A 16,353-nucleotide genomic window follows, 5' to 3' on the forward strand; every position below is an offset into this window, starting at 1 on the left:
TTAAACAGCTATGGAAGTGGTTATAATAGGCGCTGGACCGAGCGGAATCGCGATAGCGCATTCGCTGAAGCATAAACTTGGATTCAATAAGTTCACAGTCAGACTTTTGAGCTTATTTTCATCAGAATTTCCCTAACCTTGATATTCAGATATATGAGAAGCTTGACGGTCCTGGAGGCACATGGAGAACGAACACATACCCTGGATGGTTTGTAAACCAATCCATTAGAACATTGCGCATGGCTAACTACTCAACTAGTGGTTGCGACATTCCAAGCCACCTATACTCGTTCAGCTTTAATCTCAACCCCGATTGGAGCAAAGAGCTTTGCGACCAACCGGAAATTCTTGAGTGTTTGTGGCTCCATCATGGTCTAGTGACGAAATATTGACGATATCAGACATGGAAGCGACGGTGGACAAATTCAATTTACGGCCCCATATGCGATTTGTGACTAAATGTCTTGGGGCACAATGGATCTCGAAAACTAAGAAGTGGGAGATTGAACTCCAAGACATGATAGGCAGGAAATTCACAAAAGTAGCCGACATTTTCATCAGTGCCGTAGGGGGTATATCAGAACCCCGAGATGTCAAATTTCCTGGCATGGAGAAGTTCCAAGGTCCTATCTTTCACACTGCACGATGGGATCATTCGTACGACTACGAAGGAAAACGAATGGCAGTGATTGGAAATGGCTGCAGCGCGGCTCAGGTTGTTCCAAATGTGGTTCACAAAGTCCAGTATCTCAAACAGTAGGCATAACGTTTTGCCCTGCGCAAGTACTCATACTGACACCGCGATTTTAGATTTGCGCGGAGCCCTCAATGGTACCACGAGCGCCCCAATCGAGAATTCTCCAAGCTAGAGAAATTCTGCTTCCGCTATATTCCTCTCTGGCAAAGATACCATCGTCTATCCCTCTTCACGGGGAATGATGCTCTTGTCGAGACTTATGGGGCAGGAGAAAAGGCCCAGCGAGTGCGCACAGCTACCGAGTATGCTGCAAGGAATTACATATATGAGAATGCACCAGAGAAATATCACCATTTCATCGTCCCTGAGTTCCCCCTCGGTAAGATGCCTTCTCATATCAAGCATAGCATGGCACTAATTACACAATGTAGGATGTAAACGCCGTATTTTCGACCCTGACTATCTTTCGGCCTTGCACGAGGAGAGTATGAGCTTGGTTGATGAAGGGATTAGAGAGATTAACGAAGCGGGCATTACTAGCGAACGAGGAACATACGAGGAGTTCGATGTCATAGTTCTTGCGACTGTAAGAAAAAAACTCTATTACATGGTCAGAAGCTAATGCCAGGCAGGGTTTCAAGGTCTCAGAGTTCCTGACCCCGATGAAGATCGTGGGGCGGCAAGGCAAAGAGCTCTCAGAGCAGTGGAAAGAATCCGACGGTGCTCAAGCATACTATGGAACTTACGTGCACAATTTCCCTAATTTTGCAATTCTGTAAGTTTTTTAAATGCTCTGTACAGGAAATGTTTTAACACAGTGAAGCTTTGGTCCGAACTCGTTCCCGGCCCACAACTCTGTTATTTTCGCAACGGAGGTTCAAGCGGCATTCATAGTCAAAAGTCTTTTTACACCTATCATGAACAATCGTGCATCGATCATAGAGGTCAAACAAGAAGCAGAAGATAGTTTCACTGCAGGCGTGCAATCACTTCTTAGTGGTACTGTCTTTAGTGCAAATTGTTCCAACTGGTATATCAACTCCAAGGGAAAGAACTCCGCTTCATGGCCCGGGTATGCGTCTACATTCTGGCGCGAGACATTTTTCCCTCGCTTCAAAGATTTCAAGCTTGAAGGTGGCTCCACACTCTGGTGGCCGAAGTGTATTGTGCGATGGTTGTTTACGGGACTATTTAACACGTTGCTCTCTCAGCACACCATGACATTTCTACTGGCCTTTGGAATTATCAAAAGGGAGCGAATTCTGCAAGATATCGCCAAGCTTGTGCAACGGGCACAGGCGCGATGAGAGATAACTCAACAAGAGAATTCGAGTAGATATGTTGGGCATTCGGTCATTTGTTGAGTCCAAGGAGATTACCTAGTGTACAAAGGGCATTCCATTCTCGCTGGGTTTTCGCTGGCATAGATTAGAGAAATAGAAGACTTCGCTATTTCGCGACCAAGGCTGATCGAACTGAAAGTGGCGTTTGTGAATATCGTCAAACATTAGAACTGATTTCTTGTTCGTGCAAGCACTTCTCAACCTCTCTTCTGGACAGCGGTTCGGTTCCGCTGTGTGAAGTACCAGCGACTTAAAAACCACCCTGATATCTACGGAACTCGATTTCCGAGATTATATTTGGTTTACCTACCACATGCTGACCCACAGTTTGTTTGCGCTACCTGAGGTATCCCACCTACGTGATTTCGCGGGGCAAAATTCTTATTATGAGCGCGGTTTAGCTCTGGCCGTCAACAACCCCGCGATTTATTCTGATATGACTCGCAGGTCACGTTGGCTAATTCTATTATGTTGCATTCTGATTTACGACCGAGAATGCAAGGGGAAGTGGGGCGGGGCCTGCCTGGAGAGGACGATAAGAAAGGCAATGGGAAGGTTGACAACTCCGCTATGATTGATCGCACTTTCACGGTGAAATATTACCCACTGAAACTCTCATAAACACCGAATAGTCACCAAACTTCGCAAAGGCACGGACAGTTGCACAGCTCCACCTCCTACCTCAGGGCCATGGTCTACATTCCTAAGTCGACCTTTGTGGTAGATGTCCGATTGATCAACACAACGACAGATGTCACCGTAAAATCAGGTGACCTACTGCAGCCAGAACTGAAAGGACAAGACACCCTCTATCTCCCCACTTTTGCCTTCTTGATCCGTCACCGGGCCTCTGGCCGTTCTGTTCTATTCGACTGCGGATCCCGCAAGGACTGGAAGAACTTGCCTCCAGCTATCGTCCCCTCTGTAGCAACTTCCGGGGTCCACATAGAAAAGAGCGTTGACGAGATCCTCCTAGAAGGAGGCCAAGACTTAAATGAGCTCAGCTCGATTATCTGGAGGTAGTTACCGAATTCTTGAGCTATGATCAAACCATCACTGATACGTTAATTTGGCAGCCACTGGCACTGGGATCACATTGGTGATGCAAGCCGTTTTCCTAAAACCACTGAGCTCGTGGTAGGACCAAACTTCAAAGAGAATTTCATGCCGGGATACCCTACAAAAGAGGATGCACTGTTGCTAGACTCTGATTTCGAGTAAGCCTCCATCGAGCACTGCCTGCCTGGGACTGACGAGCTGACACAATTTATAGAGGGCGCAATGTACGGGAAATAAAATTCTCCGACGATCTCCAAATTGGAGGCTTCCCAGCCCATGACTTCTTTGGGGATGGAAGTCTGTATCTGCTCGATGCCCCGGGTGTAAGTCAATTTGGTGCTTCCCACTCTCTCGTTTCCGCTGACAGATTTATGTTTAGCACGCGGTTGGTCACATCGCCAGCCTCGCTCGCACCACGTTCAATACATTCGTCTTGTTAGGCGGCGACTCATGTCACTTCCCTGGTGTATTCAGACCTTCGGCACATCTTACGCTCCCCTCGACAATTCCATCTACTGTTCGGATGGACGCTCGGTTCCCACGCCCCTGCCCTAGCTCCTGCTTTACCAGCATTCATCCAGTGCAAGACCAGGCCTCCTCCACGCCCTTCTACAATTTGCCACAGGCCAAGGGGGGGTGGTATGCCGATCCGCCCCGCGCACAGGAGAGCGTCACGAGCCTCTCGGAGTTAGACGGGGACGATAATATATTAGTCTTGATAGCACACGATATGGCGATGTTAGAAATTAAGGAGCTGTTCCCGAGGCATAATATCAATGCCTGGAAAGAGAAGGGCTGGAAGGAGAGATTTGCATGGAGTTTTTTGAATGAATTGCCCAATGACGCTGGGAAGGCGAGGAGGGAGTTTGAAGATGCGGAAAGGTTGGATATCAAGAGTCCAGATAACGAGGATTGGAGATCGAGGTAGTGCATGACAATTTAATTTTGTATATTAAGTGAAGGACGAAGGGACTATCGAAGGCAAACCACAAATCGAAATTAAATGAAGGTATTGTGCCAAAGAGAATGGTAGTCGCTCATAGTCAGCGAAGTGTCGACTTCCTCCATTCGCTTCTTGTGGAGGATGTGGTGCCTGCATGCCTGCGGGGTAGCGCTAGTAGAAGTGCTTGCCGTCCCCGCATTCCGGAAAGATCCATTACCAACCACCATACTCCGCACATCAATAATTTACACTATGCCTCTTGTTGTTTCCTGTTCGTATACTTAATGCTATTCATTCCAATAACACAGCGGACATCATGCAAAAAGAAAGTGCTCCGAAGAAGCACATTTCCTCGGCCTGCTCGTTTTGTCGGCACCGGAAGGTGAAGGTGAGACACCCTTGCTTCAGCGCAGGGTTCGCGACAATCAACATGCTCATCGATATCGTTATATAGCAAGACTGACATATTTATGCCCAATAGTGCGATGGGAAGACACCGACATGCTCTAACTGCACACTATACAACCATGCCTGCGAATATTCTCGCAACGACAAGAGAAAGTTCGTGATAGCTCGCAGAATCCTGGGGATCCAGAGACTTGCTGACAGCGACGGCACCCGATAGGCTTTCCCATAAGAGAACTATACAATCACTTAACAACCGCGTGGTATTTCTTGAAAATCTCCTGAGGAGTCATGGTATTGAGGTGCCACCGGACACGTCGGTGGAAGCCGGGAATCTCTCAGCTCCTCCAGTCTCCCACGAATACGAGCGAAACCAAGACGACGGTGGAGTCAACTACGCCGCTTTGCCAAACTTCAATGAACATACTTTTATGGCTGAATTGAACCCAGAATTAACAAATGCAATACAATTCGAAAAATCGGTAGAGGGTCTATTTGGAATGAACGAAATGGGGGATTTTCATGCAGATTATACCGATGTTACAAATATCTTTCAGTCGCCCCAAAATTCCGGCCATCCCTTCTATCGTTTCAATCAAGCAGGCAATAGAACCCATGGACATGAACAGCAACTAGCGACCGGAGAATATGATGACATCTTAGATGAACCAGATACGGTAGCAGATCAGGGCGCTCCCATATTAATGCCGCAATCTATGTTGCAATCTACGAATGATCTGGAGCACGGAAATACGACAACGGGCGGGCAAATTGACGGTTCCCAGGCGATCTTACTCTCTCCATCTAATAACTCTTCTGCAGACCATGATGAGCAGAGTGACGACGATGAGGTTGTAGATCAATTATCGGCTCGGATTGGTACATTCCAGATTACTGAGGATGGTCAGCTGCGGTACTACGGAGCTACCTCTAATCTTCACATCTTGCAGAATGGATTATCTTCTCTGCCACGGGCAGTCCATCGATCAATACGCCTCGAGGGAGAGGAGGCATTAACTCGTGCGGAACTCAACCAGGGAATAGATCCTGATCTCGAGAAGCACTTGGAGGATCTTTACTTTAGATGGGAAGACCCAGCCATTCATGTCGTGGATGAAGAAATGTATTTTCTCGCAAAGAGTGCGTACTACTCAGGAGAAGATGGAAACCCGTTTTATTCGGAAACATTGAAAAATACAATGTAGGTTTAACATAGATAACTTAGACAAAATTTAGAAAGGAATCTATCTCTGACACCCATTTCAGATGCGCTATAGGCTCTCAGATGTCATCAGATGATAGGCTACCTGATTCTGGCGCCGAGTTCTTCAATGCCCGAGCGAAGCTTCTCCTGCAGATCGAAATGGACAGCCCCTCTGTCGCTACTATACAAGCCCTTGTGATTATGAGTGCAATAGAAGCAGCTTCTACTAGAGATTCAAGGGGGTGGCTTTACAGCGGTGAGCGCCTCTTGGATTTCAATGAAAATTCAAGCTAATTGATATTTTTTTTAGGAATGGCTATGAGACTGAGTGCAGACCTTGGCCTACATCGTGATCCGAGCAAGGTGGTGCAGGATGGTAGTCTTTCAGAACGCGAACTTGACGTGCGCCGTACTACATTCTGGGGCGTTTTTGTGCATGATAGGTAAGTCTTATGCACTTGGGCGGCGAGCAGGAGCTTATTGAAAATCACAGTATGTGGAGCTTGTATGTCGGGCGGCCTTCGAGCATCAACATTCAAGATATCTCAATATCTCGACCATCACAAGAACATGATAGGCTAAGATCGAAAAAGTGGAGTCCCTTGCGGGACTCGGATGAAGGCAAGCCAGGAACAGATCAGGAACATGAGGGGTGGTTTGATCCAATTGAAGCTTGCGCCGATGCGAATGTATCGCTTTGCTTCATGATGAGGCAACTTAGCCAGACTATGTACACCTCATGAGATCTTGTGCATAATAATTCTTGCTGATTCATGCACAGATATTCCGATAAAACATTCTCCGATGACGGTATCCGGGAATTAGCTGCAAGCATGCGCGTCGAGTTTGCCACATGGCAAAACGCCCTTCCCGAAGAATTGAGAGTTGATATGTCTGATGAGAATCGGTTCTATCTCCCTCACATTCTGCAGTTACAGTAGGTTCACTCCCTAGCTTGGCGTCGTTTTGTTTGACATTATACAGCATGCAATTCTACACGATTTCGATACTGCTCCACCGACCTTTCTTCTCACGTACCCTCAAAGAGCCTAAATTTTCCGATGATCAACTCTCCAATCACCCGCGCAATATATGCATCGATGCAGCACAATCCATCGTAAAGCTCCTGCGTATCTACCGTAAGCAGCATACCCTTCGCCGGCCTAATGTTCATATCGTCCACCTCGTCTTCACAGCATCTTTGATTTGTATATACAACGCATATAGCAGCAAAGGGGCGACTGTTACGAAATGCCTCAATGATCTTCAATTCTGCTGTCAAGCCCTTGGGGAGATGGGAGAGGCTTGGGGAAATTCGACAAGAGCGCTAGAGGTGATCATTTGCATCAAACGGGACTGGTTCAGCAAGACCCGAAATTTGCCACAGACGAAGAGGCGAAGCCCAGCTGGTGATGACCGTGGATTAGGTGATGACAGACGGAAGAGACGACTCACTCATGGTCAAGAAGAGCTCTAACGAAGAGGTTCGGACATCGTTAATAGTCTATAAGCACAAACTGTACCCTAATGTCGAAGGAGATCATGATATCAATTGAGATGAAGTACCTATTTAATCATGACATGCTGTATGATAACCTTTTAGTCCTAATTAATCCTGAGTATTCCCAATCGTCACGGTTTTCAAGTTCTGGTACTCCGCCAACCCATACCGACTCCCCTCTCTTCCTATGCCACTCTCTTTTATGCCTCCAAATGGTGCTTCCGCCGCGCTAATCAATCCCGTATTCACTCCAACCATGCCGACTTGCAGCTTCCCCGCTACTCTCATCACAGTCCCGATATCCTTGCTAAAGAAGTAACCTGCAAGGCCCAGCTCAGTATCATTAGCGAGCGCGAGAGCTTCGGCTTCGGTAGTGAAGGGGAAGATTGCCGCCAAAGGGCCGAAAGTCTCGTCGGTAGCCACGGCCATGCCTGGATGGCAGTTTGTGATGACAGTAGGCTCGTAGAAGTACCCTTTGAGGTTTTCTGGCGCCTTGCCGCCGGTTCGGAGAATACCGCCTTTACTAATTGCGTCCTTGACATGAGTATCTACCTTCTTGACCGCGCTAGCGTTGACGAGCGGACCTTGGCTGGTGTCTTCTGCGAGGCCAGAACCGAGCTTGAGTGCTTCAACTTTAGCCACAAGCTTTGTTGTGAATTCCTCGACGACGGAGGTGTGGATGAGGAGACGGTTTGCGCACTATCGAAAGTCAACTTGTTAATTCGTGGCAAGCTGCAGATACTCAAGAACTCAAGTGAAAACTTACCACACAAGTCTGCCCTGAGGACCGAAATTTCGACACCATCGCACCCGCGACCGCTAATTCCAAATTCGCATCCTTAAACACAATAAATGGCGCGTTACCTCCTAACTCCATGCTGACTCTTTTCATGGTCTCTGTTGCCATTCGTGCCAGCATCTTGCCCACGCCTGTGCTGCCCGTGAAACTGAGCTTCTTAACTTTAGGATGGGTTGCCAGCTGTAACGAGGCTTCTCTATCCTTAGTGGGAACGACGTGTAGACATGATCCAGGAATCCCCGCCTGCAATGCGAGCCTAGCAAGGGCTATGCAACTAAACGGCGTCTCACTAGGTGGCTTGATCACTACTGAGCACCCTGCCGCGATTGCAGGTGCGATCTTGCGGGTGATCATAGCGGCGGGAAAGTTCCATGGGGTGATAATGCCACATACACCTACGGGCTCTTTAAATGTTAGGACGGTTGTGTCATGATAGGAAGAGGGTATTGTGTCGCCGTAGTTGCGAGTGGCTTCCTCAGCGAACCAGGCGATGAACGAGGTGGCATAAGTGATTTCGCCGCGAGCCTCAGCTATGGTCTTGCCATTTTCTAGGGATAGAATGGTTGCCACTGTCGTCGAATCAGTCTCATTGCCCGAACAGTGGTGCGTAGTATCTTACAATCTTCCAAGTTTGCAAGGATTAAATCGTTCCATTTACGTAGAATTACTCCTCGCTCTTTGGCAGTAGTTTTGGAATAAAACTCTTGATAGCCGTCGTGAGCTGACTCAATGGCATCAATAAAGTCTTGCTTGGTAAAGTCCGCACATTCACGAAGGACATCTCCTGTTGAGGGTTCGATTACGGGGAATGTCTTGCCTAAGGGGGCGAACTTCCAGCTTCCGCCGATGAGACCTTGGGAATTGAAGAGCGACGGGTCGCGGAGATTGTAATTGTTAGACTCCATGGTGTGCTTTAGCTAGAGATATAGCTTTAATTAACAAGCAGGAGTTTAGGAACTTTGAGAGATAGAATGATGGACAATTTACAAGAGCAAATGAAATTTATTAATGACCATTTCATAGTATTGTCGCCGATACGATGGTCATAACGGAGAAGGCATGGGGAGTGTGGTGGGGCGAAGACGCTTCGGGAAACGATACCCCCGGAGAGAAATAGATCCGCCTCTATTCTCGTCTCTTGGCCAAAGCATTGATTTCGAGCGCGAAGAAGGTTTCCGAGCCCCCTTCGCCCCAAAATCAATCATATGCCTAGTGAAGACTATCGAGAGTACCACCTTCCATACAGCGCGGCTGCTTAGAAGGGGTGGGCGACCCCACACGCCGCCTCCATCAATACCATTAGCACAGTCATCATCGGTGCATTTGTTATTAGCAAGCACCATCCTCTACTAGACCATACTGGATCGGACCGGATCGCATTGCTAGTCTCATATGCTATATAATTCCAGCTACGGCCAAATATACATGCGGTCGGCTTGTCTTCTTAGCGCAGAAAGTCCATCTTCACATCCACAGACAGGATACAGATTCCCGCTAACAAGGCAGATTCCTGCCACATACCCGTAATCACAGAATTTATATTCCACTCCCTGGCGGTAGAGGCAGAAGACCAGAGTCGGACCCCAAGGTGATCCATGTCATGGTCTGGTCTTCGGTCGAAGACCAGACCAGGATACCGTTGCAAACTCGGGTTTGATCTTGATCGACGAGTATGAGCTTCGGCCCCTGGTGTCGAGGACCAAGATTTACTAAAGCCCCTGCCAAGGATGGGAGAGCAATGTACGACCCGGCCCGCATCTGCAGCTGCTACAAGATGGTTAAATCCGTCCGGTCAATTTTAATCCTTCAGCGTTGTCAACAGACGTACATTTTATGGAGAGCACGCATGCCTTTTTTACTGGAACTCTGAGTTTTATTCTTCGTCGTCTAAAATCTGAGGGTGTCCCCCCATTGCGCATCTTCTTGTCTTTCCGCCTGTGGTGTTTCTGCTTATCTTCGTCCCTGGTGGTGGTCGTACAGATATGAATCAAAGCGAGGCGGCATTCTTAAATGGGGATTTTTTCAGCTTGACTTATGTTTCTCTTGAAGCTCCCCTATCCTAATTAAGTTAAGATTTTCTCGGTTTCAGCCTTAAATCCGCTCAAATAAGAGCTGAAATGTCGGCACTATCTAAGTGTCACCATCGGCAGTGCTATCACGATCAATTTTGTGTTGTGCTACACATCCAGCTTCGTGCATCACAGTTGACGGTGCCATGGTCATGCATCGCAGTACTTTACTGGTAGTGGAGAGCGGGCAGTAAAGTACTGCGATGCATGACCATGGCACCGTCAACTAATTGCCCTCTTAAGTATGCTCTTTCATACTTCAAGCTGATCGACGATCAGCGCCTTATATTACTATTTCGTGCAACAGAGTTTCACGCACAATGGATTTACGCACACGTGAGCAGCGACTGTACGTTATGGTGGCTTCAAACTGGCGAGAATTTAGCAATGTGCACGACTCTTTTTCCTGTGTACCATAAATATATAATTGCTATGACCCATCTAGAGCAAGAAGTCGTAGAATTACCCAACAGACCTCTGACAAAAAGCGACTCTCTGTCTATCAACCCCCTTCACACCATTATTTTAGCTATGTCGGCTGGAAACTTGCTCGATCTCCTGGTTCGGGCTGCCCAAAATGGCCCAGAAAGGGGCATTATGGTATATGACACCGCCGAAAACGAACATAACCCGTCGTTCATGACCTACGAGGCTCTCTTATCCCTGGCCAAACAGATGTCGATGAACCTAAGGCAGCTGGCCGACGTGGAGGGTAAAGTGGTGTTGATGTACTTCTCGGACCATCTGGACAATATTAAATGGTTTTGGGCCATTATCGCTGCTGGGGCTGTGCCATGTATCTGTCCTCCTCTTTCTAACGATTCGGTAATTCGATTGGATAGCGTTACGCATTTGAGAAAGCTCTTAAATGAGCCACTTATTATCACGTCCAAGGCTCTGGCTGCAGAGTTTAAGGGCCTGCATTGCCCTTTGGTATTGTCAACGAGTAAGTCCTATATTCTTCTAAAGGATATATGGTCGACCAATAAGTCTCTACCTTCTGTTCATTGGTTAACGTGTTATTTTCTTCAGGCGATATTGAATATACGGAATTCGTATTCCAATATAAAGAGGCGACTATAAAGAATCCGGACCTGGCTGTTCTCATGTTGACATCTGGGAGCACCGGCAGCTCCAAAGCAGTCTGTTTAAAATATGGGCAGATCCTAGCGTCGGTGAGAGCGAAAAGCGTACAGCATGACACTAGTCGGAGGGATATCTTTCTTAACTGGGTTGGGATTGACCACGTTGCGAACCTCACTGACAACCATCTTCATGCCGTCAGCTTGGCTGCGCAGCAGTTCCACGTCAATGGGCCGGCGCTTCTTGCCCACCCATTACGCTTTCTTGAATGTATCAGTAATAACAAGATCACAATTACCTTTGCGCCCAACTTCTTCCTCGCGCTCTTGGTTCGCAACTTTGAAGCTGCCAATCAGTTGACGAACGGGCATCGAACCGAGAAGTCGACTCCGGATTTTGATCTTTCCTCTCTACGTGCAGTGCTTTCCGGTGGCGAGTCCAACGTTGTCGATACATGCGATAAACTGACCCGGCTTTTATCGCAATACGGTGCTCCCATAAATCTCATCAGGCCCGGCTTCGGAATGACAGAGACTTGTGCAGGCTGCATTCATAACGTCGTCGATTGTCCGCAGTACGACATCGAACATGGTGTCGAGTTTTGTGCGCTTGGTGAGGCGAACCAAGCAACCAATATGAGAATCACCCTTCAGGACGGAACCAATGCGAGCGTAAACGAGATCGGATCACTCGAGGTGTCCGGTCCGTCTATATTCAGTGGTTATTACAACGATGTGAAGGCCACAAAGGAAGCATTCACACCTGATGGGTGGTTTAAGACTGGAGATTTAGGATTGCTTGATTCCAATCGAAGATTGAGACTGACAGGCCGCGAGAAGGACAGCGTCATTATTAATGGGTGAGTATATTCCCATCTTCACGGCTTTTTTAGTGTGGCGGTCTTCCCATATCATAAATGTGAATAGCTTATTAGAGACAGTGTCAACTACTCATCCGAGAGCATAGAATGCGCCATCGAAAAGGCGGCCATCCCGGGCATCACCCCTTCCTATACAGTTGTCACCGCCTATCGCCCGGTTAACTCACCCACAGAGTCCCTGTGCATTGCATACCTCGCTGCATATTCAAGTGACGACAAGCAAACTCGACTGAGTACTGCCGCTGCTATTTCAAGGGCCGTCATCAGATACTGCGGAGCCCGGCCATTCAAAATCGTTGCATTGCCGAAATCATTGCTGCAAAAGTCGTCACTCGGAAAACTATCTCGTTCGAAAATCCAACGAGCATTTGAGGACGGTACTTCTCTCGAATATGAGACCAAGGATAGCACAACTATGGAAACTTCTAGGAGCGACATTGTTAAAGCCTTTTCTGGAACAGCCACCCAAAAAATAATTCTAGAGGTATTCTACAAACTCCTTACGCTGGATTCCGGTCATCTGGGGGTGGACATCCACATCGACAGTGATATGTTTGAGCTAGGACTCTCTTCCATCGATATGCTGAAGCTTAAGGTATACCTCCAAAAGTCATTCAACATACAGGATATCCCAATAACAATATTCTTCTCGAATCCTCTTCTTGGTCAACTCAGCCAGGCTATAGACAATTTGAAGAAAGGAGACAAAATCACTGTCCTACAGCCTCATGGGGAGAGCGACTATGACCCGATCACCGTCCTACAGCGTCGGGGGACTAAGACGCCCCTGTTTTTAATCCACCCAGGCATGGGTGACGTTTTGGTCTTTATGAATCTTGCTCGACTATTTGACGATCGGCCACTGTACGCACTGCGCGCCCGAGGATTCGACGGCGAAAAGTACTTTTCTTCCCTTGGCGAAATAATAACACTCTACCACAACGCCATTAAGCGGGTCCAGCCTAAAGGGCCGTATGCACTTGGAGGTTATGCAATAGGCGCCAACATTGTATTTGAGGTTGCAAAGGTTATGGAGAGGAACGGGGACAATGTGAAATTTCTCACAGTCATCGATCATGGCCCCCGTCTCAAGGGATGGGCACGAACTAACGATTGGTACGACTCTGTGGTGGCTATTTCATTCTTCTTGGGTTTCGTCAACAAAAAATTTGTAAGGGCTGTTTCTAATTTACGTGAGAAGTCACATGAGGAGGCTCTGGATTGTATCTTCTCTCTTGCGCACCCCGCCCGGCCAGATGAAGTTGGGACGACTCGGGAACGCCTAGATAACTGGGCAAAGCTGGTTGATAACCTTGTGGCACTTTTCCGGGATTATGATCCCGAAGGATCCGTCGAGAACATGGATGTGATTGTTCAGGACCCTTTACAGGCGAGTGAATGGAGCACGCCTCCAGTGAGATTATTTCAATGGAGAGAATTCGGGAAAAACACCCGGATCCATGAGGTTACAGGCTCACATGAAACTATGATAGAGCCACCTCATGTACATGGGTTGAAGAGACTACTGGAAAGGTTGATGGAGGAGCGTGGTTTGTAGCGGGTCTTGAGCATTGAGCCACCAAGAGCAATGTGATGAGTGGCTGGTTCCCAAAACAAAACAAAACATATGCAATTAAAGTGTGACGTGGAGAATCTTGGTGCATCAGCTTGCTTGAAAGCTTTAAATCAATATCAGGCGATGGAAAGTGAGTGGTTGTTGGGTTCGTTAATTCGTATGGATTTTTAATTCAATGGCACGGATTATTTATTTAGTATTATCATAAAATAGGAAAATAATCCATTTTCCACATAACCTTTTAACCACAACATATCCCTTCATATTGCACTGTAGAACATCAAACAAATATCCTTTACACAATATACTTCCGCCATTGTTTGCTTTTGCATTCTGCAATTATTTCGTTTCACTCTATCAAAACCACGGACGGATGTTCAAAAATCCCATTCACAACCACATACGTACGCACGCTCGCCCCTTCCCTCTTGTGACAAGATGCACCACCAACTTCGTCGCTGGGCACATCGTGATTGCTTATTTCAAACAAGCAACTTTCATTCATTCATTGCAATATTTGTCGTGAGACCGACCATGCAACCTCATGGCCACCTCTCGACTGTACCGTTGAAGAGCAGGAACTCGCGTCAACACCGAGAGTATTATGAACCGCTCCTGACAGATATCAAAGTCCTGTGAGTAAGGTACCTACTGCAGGTCGATATGGCAACAGAATGGCAGACGTGGCGCAACCAGATCCCTACGGAGATTGAAAAAGGCACACCCGAGGCCCAGAAGCCTTCAATCTTCGGAACGCCCCCCAGACGCGGTCGCGGAACAGGTCGAGGACGAGCAAGGTCACGGCGGGTCCCAAAAGCCAGATCCTCAGACAGCTCAACATCAGAGCTTCTTCCAATACCGTATAGGCGGATACAAGATGACCAAGAGAAGCCGATATTTCGGGACGCGGACCACAACAGAGAGGGTCTCGCAGGGATGATTGGCGTGACGAAGGAAGAGTGGGATCAGGGTCTGCGGACGCCACTTTACGCGCCGCCCAGCGACTGGATGAGGCTACGAGTTCTTCAGATGGAGAGTGAGATGGCGCGGAGGCACTTCTGGGTGGAGGAAGTAGATGGTTACGGGGCGCGTCGAGCGGAGGAGGTGGAGCTGGGGAGGAGAGTTCATGAGGATATAATGAAGGTGGGGTGGGCGGCATTTAATGCGAGATGGAAGAGGGAGGAGTTGATGGGGGTGCCGATTCCAGATGAGCCAGTTCCGAGAAAGAAAAGGGTGGAGGGGGCGGCGCGCGAAAGTAGCGATGGAACAGGCAGTTGGACGGATTATTATGCGGAAAAAGAAGGAAAAGTGTTGTTGGAACCGTCTGATCCTTCGACAACAGAAGATGAGACAACAGAGTCGGTGATCGGTGGATCCGATGAATCATCGTCCGGTCCATCGGGCGGGACAGAAGATGAATCATTATCCGGTTCATCGGGTGGGACAGAAGATGAATCTGGTGAGAGCGAAAGAAGCGGTTGAAGTTTCCACCCGGAAGATTATTCTCACCTTTACATCATCCCAGAGAGGATCCAGCAGTAAAGACGGTGTGGGTGTGACACGGACCTGGAAATGGAGGATATAATCGTTTCGGAGGTTATGAGGGGATATAAATAAGGATGGGGATTTGGACGATTGGTTTGGGTGTGAGGATGTGAGGTTGAGAGAGGATTGGTGGTAAGAAACGGCTGAGGGAGGAGGTGCATGGAAGTGCGAAGACTGAGAGACAGTGGTATATACTATTAGCAGAGAAGAAAGACTGATGACGCAGAATATAGATATCTTTCAACTACATACTCTCCGATTCCTGTTCTCCATCTTCTCTTCCCCTGATGCAACTCAAATGGAAACGAGGCAGCAGTTAGCGCCACACTTGCGAGACCGTGCAGGTATGAATATATAGAAGGAACAACCACCAATCGAAGGAAAGAGCTACCCGATAATGGGATTAAAAAGAGAAGGAACAACTGGTGAACTATAGAACGACCCAACTATCGAGGGAAGGGACGACTTGTGGAATAGTTAAATATTGAAAGAACTATCGACGCTGGAGGGAAGGGACGACCAGCTGGGAATGGAAAGAACGGCCCATCATATAGGGAAGGAACAGCCGATACTAGGATGAAGGAGTGACCAACTCTAGAGGGAAGGAACGACCAACCAACTGAGGAAGGAACGACCGACTCGAGAAGGAAAGAGCGACCGACTCCAGAGGGAAGGAACGACTGACTTAGAGGGAAGGAACGACTGACTCCAGGAGGAAGGAACGACCGATTAAGTAAGGAAGGAATGACTGGCTTTACAAGGCAGGAGCGACCGACTCCAGGAGGAACAAACGACCGAGTAAAAACGGAAGGAACGAGCAACCAACGAGGGAAAGAGCTACCGTGTTGGGACGGTTTTTGACTTTTGCGTTCCTTCCTTATTTGGACGAAAAATATAGATTTATTTCTATGATGCTGTGAGTGTAGAGTGCGGCGAGAGAGGGGAGGGGCGGGGGATGAGAGATAGGAGGTGATGAATATATATATCCTGTCCTGTCTGTTCTTTAGAATTCCATACAGCGACAAGACATCGCTGGGACAGGATACATGGGTTGGCTAGCCTAGACTGATAAAAGAACGGTTGGTTAGGTTGATGGTGGATTCAATTCTTCAAATGATTAAGAAGTCATTTGACACTGATCTCTTGTGATGGACCCGAGTTGAAACAAATCAAACAGAACATTGGCTACGCCATTATCACCACCTGCGGAGTCACATTCCGTGGTCTTATGAGACGGGATCGGAGGAAT

General features: G+C 47.8%; 6 protein-coding genes across 6 annotated transcripts; 5 read left to right on the plus strand and 1 right to left on the minus strand.

Moving 5' to 3' along the window:
* Nucleotides 1–10: 10 nt before the first annotated feature.
* On the plus strand, nt 11–2,092 carry VE01_09338 (uncharacterized protein; the record flags this gene model as incomplete). Its single annotated transcript, XM_018278752.2, has 8 exons — nt 11–97; nt 150–208; nt 260–354; nt 402–756; nt 811–1,076; nt 1,129–1,283; nt 1,330–1,472; nt 1,521–2,092. 8 exons carry the CDS (start codon nt 11–13, stop codon nt 2,002–2,004), a joined length of 1,644 nt encoding a protein of 547 aa, XP_018125534.1. The 3' UTR covers nt 2,005–2,092.
* Nucleotides 2,093–2,394: 302 nt separating this feature from the next.
* VE01_09339 (uncharacterized protein) lies at nt 2,395–4,108 on the plus strand. The gene is made up of 4 exons (XM_018278753.2): nt 2,395–3,059; nt 3,117–3,257; nt 3,314–3,422; nt 3,479–4,108. The coding sequence occupies exons 1-4, from the start codon at nt 2,731–2,733 to the stop codon at nt 4,025–4,027; spliced, it is 1,128 nt and encodes a 375-aa protein (XP_018125535.1). The 5' UTR covers nt 2,395–2,730; the 3' UTR covers nt 4,028–4,108.
* A 164-nt stretch (nt 4,109–4,272) lies between these two features.
* VE01_09340 (uncharacterized protein) lies at nt 4,273–7,246 on the plus strand. The gene is made up of 8 exons (XM_059464055.1): nt 4,273–4,430; nt 4,524–4,603; nt 4,668–5,648; nt 5,714–5,907; nt 5,962–6,094; nt 6,145–6,381; nt 6,433–6,588; nt 6,636–7,246. The coding sequence occupies exons 1-8, from the start codon at nt 4,359–4,361 to the stop codon at nt 7,126–7,128; spliced, it is 2,346 nt and encodes a 781-aa protein (XP_059319255.1). The 5' UTR covers nt 4,273–4,358; the 3' UTR covers nt 7,129–7,246.
* On the minus strand, nt 7,215–8,961 carry VE01_09341 (uncharacterized protein). Its single transcript, XM_018278755.2, has 3 exons — nt 8,571–8,961; nt 7,919–8,520; nt 7,215–7,851 (listed from the first exon to the last, which is right to left on the minus strand). The coding sequence occupies exons 1-3, from the start codon at nt 8,854–8,856 to the stop codon at nt 7,261–7,263; spliced, it is 1,479 nt and encodes a 492-aa protein (XP_018125516.1). The 5' UTR covers nt 8,857–8,961; the 3' UTR covers nt 7,215–7,260.
* Nucleotides 8,962–10,551: 1,590 nt separating this feature from the next.
* VE01_09342 (putative NRPS-like protein biosynthetic cluster) lies at nt 10,552–13,541 on the plus strand (the record flags this gene model as incomplete). The annotated part of the gene is made up of 3 exons (XM_018278756.1): nt 10,552–10,966; nt 11,053–11,962; nt 12,044–13,541. The coding sequence occupies 3 exons, from the start codon at nt 10,552–10,554 to the stop codon at nt 13,539–13,541; spliced, it is 2,823 nt and encodes a 940-aa protein (XP_018125527.1).
* A 681-nt stretch (nt 13,542–14,222) lies between these two features.
* On the plus strand, nt 14,223–15,041 carry VE01_09343 (uncharacterized protein; the record flags this gene model as incomplete). Its single annotated transcript, XM_018278757.1, has 1 exon — nt 14,223–15,041. One exon carries the CDS (start codon nt 14,223–14,225, stop codon nt 15,039–15,041), a length of 819 nt encoding a protein of 272 aa, XP_018125518.1.
* Between the last annotated feature and the right edge of the window lie 1,312 nt (nt 15,042–16,353).

Source organism: Pseudogymnoascus verrucosus, assembly GCF_001662655.1.
Source record: "Pseudogymnoascus verrucosus strain UAMH 10579 unplaced genomic scaffold scaffold_75, whole genome shotgun sequence".
NCBI classification, from domain to species: Eukaryota; Fungi; Ascomycota; class Leotiomycetes; order Thelebolales; family Thelebolaceae; genus Pseudogymnoascus; species Pseudogymnoascus verrucosus.

Coding starts and splice junctions, on each gene's coding strand:
- VE01_09339 (XM_018278753.2), top strand. CDS start 2,731: ATGGTCTACATTCCTAAGTCGACCTTTGTGGTAGATGTCCGATTGATC. Junction 3,060..3,116: donor CTCAGCTCGATTATCTGGAG/GTAGTTACCGAA, acceptor TTAATTTGGCAG/CCACTGGCACTGGGATCACA. Junction 3,258..3,313: donor TTGCTAGACTCTGATTTCGA/GTAAGCCTCCAT, acceptor CACAATTTATAG/AGGGCGCAATGTACGGGAAA.
- VE01_09340 (XM_059464055.1), top strand. CDS start 4,359: ATGCAAAAAGAAAGTGCTCCGAAGAAGCACATTTCCTCGGCCTGCTCG. Junction 5,908..5,961: donor AAGGGGGTGGCTTTACAGCG/GTGAGCGCCTCT, acceptor TATTTTTTTTAG/GAATGGCTATGAGACTGAGT. Junction 6,382..6,432: donor AGGCAACTTAGCCAGACTAT/GTACACCTCATG, acceptor ATTCATGCACAG/ATATTCCGATAAAACATTCT.
- VE01_09341 (XM_018278755.2), bottom strand. CDS start 8,856: ATGGAGTCTAACAATTACAATCTCCGCGACCCGTCGCTCTTCAATTCC. Junction 8,521..8,570: donor CCTTGCAAACTTGGAAGATT/GTAAGATACTAC, acceptor ATTCGACGACAG/TGGCAACCATTCTATCCCTA. Junction 7,852..7,918: donor CCTCAGGGCAGACTTGTGTG/GTAAGTTTTCAC, acceptor GACTTTCGATAG/TGCGCAAACCGTCTCCTCAT.